General features: G+C 43.7%; 1 protein-coding gene across 8 annotated transcripts in view; it reads right to left on the bottom strand.

Annotated features, from left to right (window-relative positions):
• LOC135547353 (phospholipid-transporting ATPase IH-like) overlaps positions 1 to 13,621 on the bottom strand; it is a 72,156-nt gene that overhangs the window by 1,781 nt on the left and 56,754 nt on the right. Inside the window, exons 22-31 of one of the 8 annotated variants that reach the window (XM_064976303.1) lie at positions 13,411 to 13,556; positions 13,111 to 13,170; positions 12,865 to 12,992; positions 12,564 to 12,699; positions 11,995 to 12,018; positions 4,229 to 4,294; positions 3,900 to 4,003; positions 3,635 to 3,800; positions 1,537 to 1,646; positions 861 to 935 (exon numbers count right to left, since the gene is read on the bottom strand). In XM_064976303.1, the coding sequence (XP_064832375.1) occupies positions 1,569 to 1,646; positions 3,635 to 3,800; positions 3,900 to 4,003; positions 4,229 to 4,294; positions 11,995 to 12,018; positions 12,564 to 12,699; positions 12,865 to 12,992; positions 13,111 to 13,170; positions 13,411 to 13,556 (908 nt within the window). In that variant the 3' untranslated portion in view covers positions 861 to 935; positions 1,537 to 1,568. Of the gene's footprint in view, positions 1 to 686; positions 936 to 1,536; positions 1,647 to 3,634; positions 3,801 to 3,899; positions 4,045 to 4,228; positions 4,295 to 11,994; positions 12,019 to 12,563; positions 12,700 to 12,864; positions 12,993 to 13,110; positions 13,171 to 13,410; positions 13,557 to 13,621 lie in introns of those variants that run through there. The other 7 variants (XM_064976301.1, XM_064976302.1, XM_064976304.1 and 4 more) reach the window with 7 other exon arrangements.

Here is a 13,621-nt window from a genome sequence, read left to right as displayed (position 1 = left end):
TTTCATGTTCAATTCACATTCAGGTGATCAGCATGCAATAAAAATGAAAGATTAACATACATGCTGTACCATTTTCCAACACCAGAGGTCAAAAGTACACTGATGTGCCATGGGGATTTTATTCAATCAAATGTATTCAATAATAATCATCAATGCCAATGTTTTCATTGATGTTAATACCAGTTGATGGTATTTAACCTTATCGCCATGTTTAAGATACCAAATGTATTTATTTGCACAAAATGCATGTGTGGCATTGCCTCTGAAACCTGTGTTGACACGGACAGCATGTGAGTGACCCAATAAAAATAAATGTACCTTTTATTATTATTATTATTTATTTATTTAATCTTTATTTAATGAGGCAAGTCAGTTAAGAACAAATTAGGCTACCTAAGAGCATCTCTCAGCAGGACAGAAGGAAAGCCAGAAAATGCCTCTGTATCCCAAGTGAGTTTACAATACAGTACCATCCCAAGCAAGTCACCCTGATCTTCCAGGCTAACCACCCTAAAGCACTCGAAGAGAATCATCACACATAAACCACCCAGAAGGCCCCATGCGTTTCATTCCATGGTTGTGATTTGTCCAAAACCAGCTAGCAGTGAAGAGCCTCTAGCAGGAAATGAAATGTCCCCAATCACAAAGCGTAAACCATCACCCACCAAGATGTACCCCACAGTTACCGTAACAGCCCTCACCATCTGAGGGGGCGTGGTCTAGGGGCTGGCTGAGAAGGTAGTTATAGGGTTGTGTGACATCATGGAGTCATAAGTCCTGGCAGCTCGCACCCCTTCACCTCCTCTTTCCCCCTCACAGGTCCTAGCAGGGCAAAGCATGTCACTCTCACTGCCTCCACCACCAGCAACAGGACTGGGGTCCGGGCCCGTGGCCGGGGATACACTCCCCTCATACACGCCATCAGCCCTCACCCTCTGTGGGCAAACAGTAAGGGTGAGAAGGGGTCAGGAACCAGGAGGCGGCTCCGAATAGAAGACATGCGGTGAACCACTGCACTGTAACTAACATGATGATAGCCCTTCAACTTCCCAGCGTACTGCTAGCAATAATCTGTCTGTCGTTACGGAAGATTAGTCTAACGTCGGTGTGCCACACATGCTAGCAAGTTAGCATTTGGATGGAATAACACATCAACGTACATTTTACACATCAATATACAATACATACTGTGCTACATTTGAATAGCATCCATAGAGGAACATGATGAGAATGACAGGCTGAGTATGGTACTGGATGAGGTTGTAAAGCTAGCGAGATGCTAACAGAAGGCTAGTGATAGGTTAATAAGGTTATGAAATCAGCGATTAGAGCTTGTTATCAGCTTGATCAGCATTAGCATATTTAGCAGTATGAATGTCAGTGTTGTCTGGCACTTGAGTTCAATTGTTTGACATAGAAATGGAAGGGAATGGGAACACTATTGTGATTGACGCTGGAAAGTTGGGAGCTAAATGTTGAAACTGATGACGGTTGAACACTGACGTGACATTGGCGAAAGTGTTTAAAAAGAGTCACCTCCTCCTCCTCTTCTGCAGTCTCTCGGCCAATCAGAAACTCAATCTGCTGTCGGACTGAGTGAGCACGAAGATGGTGGATAGCTCCACGGTAAGGCACGAGCGATTGGACTGCCATTGCCATTGCCCAGGGTGATGGGGTCAGAGGGCGGAGGGAGACAGAGCGAGGGGTGGGGTGAGGAGAAAGAGACAGACAGGAGAGATTGAAGGGGGGCGATTAGGAAGCAAGGCAGAGGCAGAGAGGGAAGAGAAAAGTAGAAAGGAATCAGTCAGATTTAGCTACAGATCTGAAAGCATTGGATAGGTATAAGCAATGTGATATTTGCTTCACCTTGCCTTCTGATAGGCTTGGTGGAATCTTTGCCACATTTCTCACACCTATGCAATTGTGACAGGAAGTAGTAATAATAGGTGGTGAAAGGTGGAGGAGTTTTAGAAATACAGTGTGGGTTAACAGAGGGTCAATCTACACTGAACATAAATATAAACGCAACATGTGAAGTGTTGGTCCCATGTTTCATGACCTGAAATACACATTTTCCATATGCACAGAAACCTTATTTCTCTCAGATTTTATGCAAAAATGTGTTTACATCCCTATTAGTGAGCATTTCTCCTTTGTCAAGATAATCCATCCACCTGGCAGGTGTGGCATATCAAGAAACTGATTAAGCAGCATGATCATTACATAGGTGCACCTTGTGCTGCGGACAATAACAGGCCCTTTAAAATATGCAGTTTTGTCAAACACCACAATGCCACAGACGTCTCAAGTTTTAAGGGAGCATGCAATTGGCATGCTGACTGCAGGAATGTCCACCAGAGCTGTTGCCAGAGAATTGCATGTTCATTTCTCTACCATAAGCTGCCTCTAACATGGTTTTATAGAATTTGGCAGTACATCTAACCAGCCTCACAACCGCAGACCACGTGTAACCAAGCCAGACCAGGAGTTTCACATCTGGCTTCTTCAACTGTGGGATTGTCTGGGACCAGCCACCCGGACAGCTGATGAAACTGTGGGTTTGGACAACTGAATTTCTGCACAAACTGTCAGAAAGGGAAGCTCATCTGCGTGCTGGTCCTTCTCATCAGGGTCTTGACCTGACTGTAGTTCGGCATCCTAACCAACTTCAGTGGGCAAATGCTCAACTTCGCTCAACTTCGATGGCCACTGGCATGCTGGAGAAGTCTTCACTGATTAATCCAAGGTTTCAACTGTAGTGGGCAGATGGCAGACAGCGTGTACGGCGTCATGTGAGAGAGCGGTTTGCTGATGTCAACGATGTGAACAGAGTGCCTTATGGTGGCGGTGGGGTTTTGGTATAGGCAAGCATAAGCTACGGACAATGAACACAACTGCATTTTATCAATGGCAATTTGAATGCACAGAGATACGGTGACGAGATCCTGAGGCCCATTGTTGTGCCATTCATCTGCCGCCATCCCCTTGTGTTTCAGCATGATGATGCACGGCCCCATGTCATAAGGATCTGTACACAATTCCTGGAAGGTGAAAATGTCCCAGTTCTTCCATGGCCTGCATAATCACAAGACATGTCACCCTGACACATGTTTGGAATGTGCTGGATCGATGTGTATGACAGCGTGTTCTAATTCCCGCCAATATCCAACAACCTCGCAGATATTGAAGAGAAGTGGGATAACAATCCACAGGCCACAATAAAAAGCCTGATCAACTCAATGCTAAGGAGATGTGTTATGCTGCAGGAGCCAAATAGTGGTCAGACCAGATAGGAAGTGGAACAGAAAATCAGTCTAACTTTATTTTAAGGTATCTGTGACCAACAGATGCATATCTGTATTCCCAGTCATGTGAAATCCATAGATTAGGGCCTAATCAATTAATTTCAATTGAATGATTTCCTTATATGTAACTCAGTAAAATCTTTGAAATTAGAGTTTTAATACCATGAGTTGTCTGGCATATCAGAGGGAGCTATACCTGGATACCTTTTGGTGATTTTACAGGTAGGCCTACAGTACTTATCTACTGAACATATTGTTCCTGAAGACGAATAACCCTTTAATTCACTGGTACACTCTTATTTATGTGGTCAAGTTGCGGTCCTTCCTACCTGTGCGCGTTCGGTGGCGGTGGGCCACAGGGTCCTGCAGAGGACCTTCTTGACCACATCAGGCAGCAGGCTGATCGCGATGAGAAGGATGATCCCGAGCCAGGCCGGACCGCTGGACAACATCTGCATGAACACATAGTACATTCTCTGGTAGTTCAGGAAGGGCCTAGAGGGAGAGATGACATCTAGTTATTTTATTTCTGTTTAAGTGATACTAATAAAATACAGCGTAAGAATCAGTTAGTTGTAAGAATGAGAGGCGTACCAGATGATGCCTCCCCAGAGCAGTGAGAAGATGACATAGAAAAGCAGGGAGCCCCAGATGACAAAGTGGTTGATCCAGGTCCAGTGGTGTGTGTCCAAGGCAAGCTGCAACACACAGGATACACACACATTATCAATCGCCACGCCTGCAGGGAACACAGGATACACACACATTATCAATCACCAGGCCTGCAGGGCACACAGCTCTAACGACCGATGAGCAAGTCTACTGGATCAATTTTCTCTCACACACAGGCTAGTCACACGTGCAAAGGGATTATGGAATCCACTATTATCAGATTCACAAAACACTCACATACACTAACCCACCTTGAGCGTGACAGTAAACACCAGCACAGTGAAGACGAGAGTCCCGAAGGTCCAGTTTCCAAACATCTAGAGAACAGAGAGAGGAGGAACAGTTTGCTACAGTACATCATCACGCTGCATTTCATCCTTTATCTACATACAGAATCCCATTGAGATAAAACATCTGTTTTCCAGGGAGACATCGGTTGAAACCATTGACTTCTTTAAAACCAATATTCAACACAGAGCACCATCTATAATTACTGTATTACAACCCTAAACCCTGTAACGTTTGACACTTAAACAAGCAATGTCAATTTCACCTGCATTTTAGTGCTGGGACTAGCAACAGACCTTCTGGGTAAGTCTCTAAGAGCTTTGCACACCTGGATTGTACAATATTTGCCCATTATTCTTTTCAAAATTCTTCCAGCTCTGTCAAATTGGTCATTAATCATTGCTAGACTGCCATTTTCTAGCCATATATTTTGAAGCAGATTCAAGAACAAACTGTAACTCGGTCACTCAGGAACATTCACAATCTTCTTGGTAAGCAACTACAGTATATATTTTCCTTGCTGTATCTGCCTGGCCGGCTCCTCTCTCTACTGGGATTCTCTGCCTCTGACCCTATTAGGGGGGCTGAGTCACTAGCTTACTAGTGCTCTTCCATGCCGTCCCTAGGAGGGGTGCGTCTCGAGTGGGTTGAGTCACAGAGGTGATCTTTCTGTCCAGTTTTGTGCCTTCTTGGACTCGTGCGGTGGAGATCTTTGTGGGCTATACTCAGCCTTGTCTCAGGATAGTAAGTTGGTGGTCTGTTTATATCCCTCTAGTTGGTGTGGGGGCTGTGCTTTGGCAAAGTGGCTGGGGTTATATCATGCCTGGTTGGCCCTGTCCGGGGGTATCGTCGGACAGGTCACAGTGTCCCCCGACCCACCGGTCTCAATCTCCAGCATCTATGCTGCCATAGTCTGTGCCGGGGGCTAGGATCAGTCTGTTATATCTGGTGTAATTCTCCTGTTTTATCTGGTGTCCTTTGTGAATTTAAGTAGGCTCCCTCTAATTCTCTCCCCCTCCCAGAGGACCGGAGCGCTAGAATAATGCCTGACGACTCCTGGCTTTCCTCAGTCCACCTGGTCGTGCTGCTGCTCCAGTTTCAAAAGTTCTGCTTGAGGCTAGGGAACCCTGACCTGTTCACCGGACGTCCTACCTTGTCCAGGGCCTACTGTTTGACTCTCTCTACCGCACCGGCTGTCTCAACCTCAATGCTCGACTATTAAAAGCCAACTGACATTCACTCCCGAGGTGCTGACCTGTTACACCCTCTACAACCACTGTTTATTATTTGTCCCTGCTGGTCATCTATGATGGTTTGAACATCTTGAAGAACAATCTGGCATTAAATGGCCATGTCGTCTTTTAAATCTCCACCCGGCACAGCCAGAAGAGGACTGGCCACCCCTCAGAACCTGGTTCCTCTCTAGGTTTCTTCCTAGGTTTTGGCCTTTCTAGGGAGTTTTTCCTTAGCCACCTCGCTTCTACATCTGCATTGCTTGCTGTCTAGGGTTTTAGGCTGGGTTTCTGAATAGCACTTTGTGACATCTGCTGATGTAAAAAGGGATTTGTAAATCAATTTGATAGATTGATTGATATTTGGCCTTGTGTTGTACGTTATTGTCCTGCTGAAAGGTGAATTATTCTTCCATTGTTTGGTGGAAAGCAGACAACCAGGTTTTCCTGTGCTTAGCTGCATTTGGTTTAATTTTATCCTGAAAAACTCCAGTCCTTGCCAATGACAAGCATAGCCATAACATGATGCAGCCACCAACAGGGGGGCAGGTAGCCTAGTGGTTAAGAGCGTTGGGCCATTAATAGAGGCGGCAAGGTAGAAAAATATGCTGTTCTGCCCTTGAGCTAGGCAATTAACCCCCAACAACTTCTCCCCAGGCACCGACGACATGGACGTTAATTAAGGCCCCCCGCATCTCTCCGATTCAGAGGAGTTGGATTGCAGAAAACACATTGCGGTTGGATGCATTCAGTTGTGCAACTGACTAGGTATCTCCTTTCCCTTCCCCCATGCTTGAAAATGTGGAGAGTGACACCTAGCGATATGTAGGAATTGCCCCAAATATAACACTTGGTATTTAGGATAAAAAAGTTAATTTCTTTGCCCCATTGGCCTCCTAATGAAAACCCTGACCGGTTTCCGTTCTCTCCGGCAACTCAGTTAAGGAAGGACTCCTGTATCTTTGTAGTGACTGGGTGTATTGATACACCATCCAAAGTGTAATTAATAGATTGTGTGGGGTACAGAGATGGTGTAGTCATTAAAACATCATTTTAACCCCTATTATTGCACACAGTGTGTGCCAATGCAATTTATTATGTGATTTGTTAAGCCCGTTTTTTATTACTGCACCTATTTAGGCCATCTAATGTGGTGAATACTTATGCAACTAAAAAATGTGTCATTTTTTATTAATTTGACTGACTATTTTGTGTAGATCAGTGACAAAACATCACAATTAAATCCATTTCAATCCCACTTTGTAACGCAACAAACAAATCCAAGGGAAGTGAATACTTATGATAGCCACTGTATATATTGTGATTCGATAATGCAATTTTATTTTGCGATTTGATGTTCCAAACATATTGCTCTGTCTGCTGCAGAGAGACACGAGAAAGCATGAGAACATTTGTTGGGATTAGATATGGGAATAACAGTGCTGAAAACATGTTGGCTCATTATTTAAAAGATGGAGAACAAGCCATAGGATGAAAAATACCGGAGTTTTGCTACAAGGCAAAAAAACAACAACATGCATATAAACATACACACACACTCAAAAGTTTGGACACACCTACTCATTCAAGGGTTTTTCTTTATTTTGACTATTTTCTACATTGTACAATAATAGTGAAGACACCAAAACTATGAATTAACACATGGAATAATGTATTAATCAAAAAAAGTGTTCAATTATAATATATTTTAGATTTTTCTAAGTAGCCACCTTTTGTTTTGATGACAGATTTGCACACTCTTGGTATTCTCTCAACCAGCTTCACGAGGTAGTCACCTGGAATGCATTTCAATTAACAGGTGTGCTTTGTTAAAAGTTAATAAATAAATAAATTCCACAAATTAATTTGTTTGAGTCAATCAGTTGTGTTGTGACAAGGTAAGGTTGGTAAACAGAAGATGGCCTGAAGGTCAGTCAATCCGCAACATTCAGAACTTTTAAAGTTTCTTCAAGTGCAGTCGCAAAAACCATCAAGCGCTATGATGAAACTGGCTCTCATGAGGACCGCCACAGGAAAGGAAGACCTAGAGTTACCTCTGCTGCAGAGGATAAGTTCATTAGAGTTACCAGCCTCAGAAATTGCAGCCCAAATAAATGCTTCACTGAGTTCAAGTAACAGACACATCTCAACATGCTGCAAAGAAACCACCACTAAAGAACACCAATAAGAAGAAGATACTTGCTGGGCCAAAAAACACGAGCAACAGACATTAGACCGGTGGAAATCTGTCCTTTGGTCTGATGAGTCCAAATTTGAGATTTTTGGTTTCAACCGCCGTGTCTTTGTGAGACGCAGGGAAGTTGAAGGAATGATCTCTGCATGTGTAGTTCCCACCGTGACACATGGAGATGTTGTGATGGTGCTTTGCTGGTGACACTGTCTGTGATTTATTTAGAATTCAAGGAACACGTAACCAGCATGGCTATCACAGCATTCTGCAGCGATACGTCATGCCATCTGGTTTGAGTTTAGTGGGACTAGCATTTGTTTTTCAACATGACAATGACCAAACACACCTCGAGGCTGTGCAAGGGCTGTTTGACCAAGATGGAAAGTAATTGAGTGCTGCAACAGATGACCTGGCCTCCACAATCACCGGACCTCAACCCGGTTGAGATGGTTTGGGATGAGTTGGACCGCAGAGTGAAGTAAAAGCAGTATATGCTCAGCATATGTGGGAACTCCTTCAAGACTGTTGAAAAATAATTCCTGGTGAAGTGGTGGAGAGAATGCCAAGAGTGTACAAAGCTGTCATCAAGGCAAAGGGTGGCTACTTTGAATAATCTAAAATATATTTTGATTTGTTTAACACTTTTTTGGTTACTACATGATTCCATGTGTTATTTCAAAGTGTTGATGTCTTCACTATTATTCTACAATGTAGAAAATAGTAAAAATAGACAAAAACCCTTGAATGAGTATGTGTCCAAACTTCTGACTGGTGCTGTATGCACACACGCATAGAATTATTATTTTGGATGAGATATATATATATATACATACATACACATACATATATACACACACACACACACACACACACACACACACACACACACACACACACACACACAGTTGAAGTCGGAAGTTTACATACACTTAGGTTGGCTTCATTAAAACTTGTTTTTCAACCACTCCACACATGTCATGTTAACAAACTATAGTATTGGCAAGTCACTTAGGACATCTACTTTGTGCATGTAATTTTTGCAACAATTGTTTACAGACAGATTATTTCACTTATAATTCACTGTATCACAATTCCACTGGGTCAGAAGTTTACATACAGTCAACTTAGTGTGCCTTTAAACAGCTTGGAAAATTCCAGAAAATTATGTCATGGCTTTAGAAGCTTCTGATAGGCTAATTGACATAATTTGCGTCAATTGGAGGTGTACCTGTGGATGTATTTCAAGGCCTACCTTCAAACTCAGTGCCTCTTTGCTTGACATAATGGGAAAATCAAAAGAAATCAGCCAAGACCTCAGAAAAAAAGTTGTAGACCTCCACAAGTTGGGTTCATCATTGGGAGCAATTTCCAAACACCTGAAGGTACCACGTTCATCCGTACAAACAATAGTACACAAGTATAAACACCATGGGACAACGCAGCCGTCATACCGTTCAGGAAGGAGAGGCGTTCTGTCTCCTAGAGATGAACATACTTTGGTGCGAAAAGTGCAAATCAATCCCAGCAATGGACCTTGTGAAGATGCTGGAGGAAACAGGTACAAAAGTGTCTATATCCACAGTAAAACGAGTCCTATATCGACATAATCTGAAAGTCCACTCAGCAAGGAAGAAGCCACTGCTCAAAAACCGCCATAAAAAAGCTAGACTACGGTTTGCAACTGCACATGGGGACAAAGATTGTACCTTTTTGGAGAAATGTCCTCTGGTCTGATGAAACAAAAATATAACTGTTAGCCATAATGACCATTGTTATGTTTGGAGGAAAAAGGGGGAAGCTTGCAAGCCGAAGAACACCATCCCAACCGTGAAGCACGGGGAAGGCAGCATCATGTTGTGGGGTGGCAGCATCATGTTGTGGGGGTGTTTTGCTGCAGGAGGGACTGGCGTACTTCACAAAATAGATGGCATCATGAGGCAGGAAAATTATGTGGATATATTGAAGCAACATCTCAAGAGGAAGTTAAACCTTGTTCGCAAATGGGTCTTCCAAATGTACAATGATCCCAAGCATACTTGCAAAGTTGTGGAAAATGGCTTAAGGACAACAAAGTCAAGGTATTGGAGTGGCAATCACAAAGCCCTGACCTCAATCCTATAGAACATGTGTGGTCTTCTTGTGACTTCGTCCACATCTTGTTACGTTACAGCCTTTTCTAAAATGGATTAAATTGTTGTTTTCCCTTAAACTACACACAATACCCAATTATGAAGAAAAAAACTGAAATATCACATTTACATAACTATTTCAGACCCTTTACTCAGTACTTTGTTGAAGCACCTTTGAAAACAGCGATTACAGAGTCAAGTCTTCTTGGGTATGATTCTACAAGCTTGGCACACCTGTATTTGGGGAGTTTCTCCCATTCTTCTCTGCAGATCCTCTCAAGCTCTGTCAGGTTGGATGGGGAGCATTGCTGCACAGCTATTTTCAGGTCTCTCCAGAGATGTTCGATCGGGTTCAAGTCCGGGCTCTGGCTGGGCCACTCAAGGACATTGAGACTTATCCTGAAGCCACTCCTGTGCTGTCTTGGCTGTGTGCTTAAGGTTGTTGTCCTGTTGGAAAGTTAACCTTCACCCCAGTCTGATTGTCCTGAGTGCTCTGGAGCAGGTTCTCATCAAAGATCTCTGTACTTTACTCAGTTCATCTTTCCCTCGATCCTGAGTAGTCTCCCAGTCCCCCAGTCCCTGCCACTGAAGAAAACACCCACAGCATGATGCTGCCACCACCACGCTTCACCGTAGGGATGGTGCCAGGTTTCCTCCAGACTTGACGCTTGTCATTCAGGCCAAAGAGTTCAATCTTGGTTTCATCAGACCAGAGAATCTTGTTTCTCATGGTCTGAGAGTCTTAGGTGCCTTTTAGCAAACTCAAAGCGGGCTGTCATGTGCCTTTTACTGAGTGGCTTACGTCTACCATGAAGGCCTGATTGGTGGAGTGCTGCAGAGATGGTTATCTAGAGCTCTATCAGCGTGATTGCTCAGTTTGGCTGGGCGGTCAGCTCTCGGAAGAGTCTTGGTGGTTCCAAACTTCTTCCGTTTAAGAATGATGGAGGCCACTGTGTTCTTAGGGATCTTCAATGCTGCAGAAATGTTTTGGTACCCTTCCCCAGATCAATTTTGAGTCTCATAGCAAAAGGGTCTGAATATTATCAGTTTTTTTTATACATTTGCAAAAATGTATAAAAACCTGTTTTCGCTTTGTCGTTATGGGGTAATTGTGTGTAGATTGCTGATATTTTTATTTATTTAATCAATTTTAGAATAAGGCTGTAACATAACAAAATGTGGGAAAAGTCAAGGGGTCTGAATACTTTCCCAAGGCACTGTATGCATAATGAGACCAATTATGGTAAATAACCTTGAAAGCAAAAGCAGGATGTAAAATATAGTGCTAAAAATAGAGCAAATCAACGCATTTGTTCCTTAGTCATCCCCCTCTCTGTGTGTGTGGTCAATCCACACAGATGACTGTCAAAGCTGCCATCGGGAAGGATCAGGAGGAAGAGTGCGGGAGACAGGAGAGCAAGATGGATTGAGGGAGAGTCAGATGAAGAGAGGGAGAGCAAGAGGGAGAGTTTGGAGAGAAGGAGAACGCCATAGAGAAAGAGATGGAGCGAGACGTAATCAGAGAGATCAAGAGAGATGTAGGAAGAGGTAGAGTGAGCAAGGATGTGTTTCATTAGCATAGTGGAGGAGTTGGAACCCCCATATTGTCATCCCTGACTACCCCCTCCTCCTCCTCTCACTAGCCTAATCAACATAATCATGTTCCTACCCAAGGAGCTTGACAACTAGAAATGTATCTCTGTACAATAAATATATCTTCTACAAATACTAGACAATGTGAACATACATTGTTTGGGTGAAAGAGGGCACCTTCCAAGACAGTGCAGCTAGAATGAACAGCAGAGTGTCTGCTTTTTTGACAAAATGCATCGTCTATGACGTACAACTACTGAGCACATATGCACTCTCTCACACACACACACACAATGAAATATACTACCAACAGATAAAGGATAATGTGGGGGAGTCACTAGTGTATCTATATTAGTAGAGTGGAGCTAGTGAGGTCAGGTGTTGGACTGGGTAGATGCGCTCTAGAGATGTGGAACTAAACAACTACAGGCAGAATGAGGTGGCTGTCGGAGTTGGGGATGGATGGATGTTTCGGAATGAAACGGTAAAGCTCAAAGCTAAACTCATAACTAAAAACCAACAGAAGCTAAATGAACACGATAGATAAGAGAGACAGAGAGAGAGAGGGAGAGAGACAGGCTTACCATCTGTGTGTTGGTGGTCATAAGCTGAGGAACAGGAAGAAAAGTAAAATAAAGTAGAAGCAGAGAGGAGGAAGAAGAAGAGAAAATAATCAGGACAAAGAGTAAATGGATTCCAGGATGTTTCAACTTAAAAAAAACAGGACCAAAGGCAATACAAAACAGTAATGACATAAATCAACAGTACAGTGAAAGATGCTATTGCAGTGTCCATATGAATGGAGTCCTGATGGTTGTCAAGCTAAAGGAGACCACTGTGTTTCCATCTGCACTCCGAACACAAATTAACCACAACCTGACCTTAACTTACCCATAGATAAACTGAACCTGACCACATTGTATTACTCCCGTTTCAACGTCTGGTGTTATGGGACAATCACATGTAGATGGATGGGTGTTCTATCAACCATCACTGTGAGTGAATCTGAAAATGGCACCCAGCTAATGGTCAATGCTTATGATTTGGGGTTTGGTCATCTGATCCTCGATCTGTGGTTAGGGGCAACATGTCAACTGGTCCTTGACAACGGCGCTCTGCCCCGGTTGCAGTGGAGACGAATGCCAGGGCTCACCTGTCCGTTACTGGTGAAGGTGGTGTTGTCGAACAGGAAGTAGGCACCAAAGAAGAAGATACAGGCGTTGAACAAGCCCAGGCACGTCCAGTAGAGGAACACGGGCCAGCGCAGCAGAGCGTTCTTAGCTACGTCCCTGAGACGGAAAGAGAGCGGGAGATGGGAGATGGGGGGGGGGAGCGAGGAGGGGAGATAAAGAGAGAATGTTTCAAACAAAAACAATATAATTGGTTCAAACCTTTTTTTCTGTGTGGGAATTATATTGTCTTTCAAAACACTTTTAGTGGGATGTTCCTCTGACCTGTACAGAGTGGGATCTCTCTTGAGCATCTCTATGCTGATGTGTTTCTCTATGAGGCTGTAGAGGAGGATGGGCAGCGAGGTGAAGCTGATGTTGTACAGCGTCAGGTAGGCTGTGTCATACAGTGGCTGCACAGGGACACAAAGAGCACAGTCAGAAAGATACAGACCACACATGACAAAACAGGCAACCATGACGGGCAACCGTTATAGGCAACTGTCATTTTGGATGATTCTGAGCACCTACCTGCTGAGAGAATCCACAGAAGAACTGATAGAGGAACTGAGGGAAGATGAAGCACACATTCTGGAGAGCGAGAGAGTGAAAGTGGGAGAAACAAAGTGAGAAAGGGAGGACTAAACAGTGTTTCCTCATTCAGCTGCTTGCAGCTTCGTGCCTCGACATTTGGCTAACCAATGGCTCTCTCTTCTGGGACAGGTACCAGGCTGAGGTCGTGTCAAAGTCCCTGGTTGTGTCATTCAATACTAAACAATTGAAATGTGTGCCCAGTAAACGCCCAGTATTGGTGTTAGTAGTAAAGCTCACCTTGTAGAAGAAGTACTGCACCAGCTCAGCGATGCGGATGTAGTAGAAGTGTCCGTGCACCAACAGCATCTTCTTCAGATGTTTGAACTTTGGGATGGCGTAGTCACTGTTCCTCGCCGCCTGGCGCCCCTCCTTACCCATGATGCCTTAGAAGACAGAAAGGGATTGGTTGATTGATGGAAAACATTCATACTAATAGGTCTTTGTTAAA

Source organism: Oncorhynchus masou, chromosome 10, assembly GCF_036934945.1.
Source record: "Oncorhynchus masou masou isolate Uvic2021 chromosome 10, UVic_Omas_1.1, whole genome shotgun sequence".
In the NCBI taxonomy this organism is placed as follows: Eukaryota; Metazoa; Chordata; class Actinopteri; order Salmoniformes; family Salmonidae; genus Oncorhynchus; species Oncorhynchus masou.
Note: the sequence above shows the minus strand (reverse complement) of the source record. Positions and strands in the feature narration are given on the sequence as shown.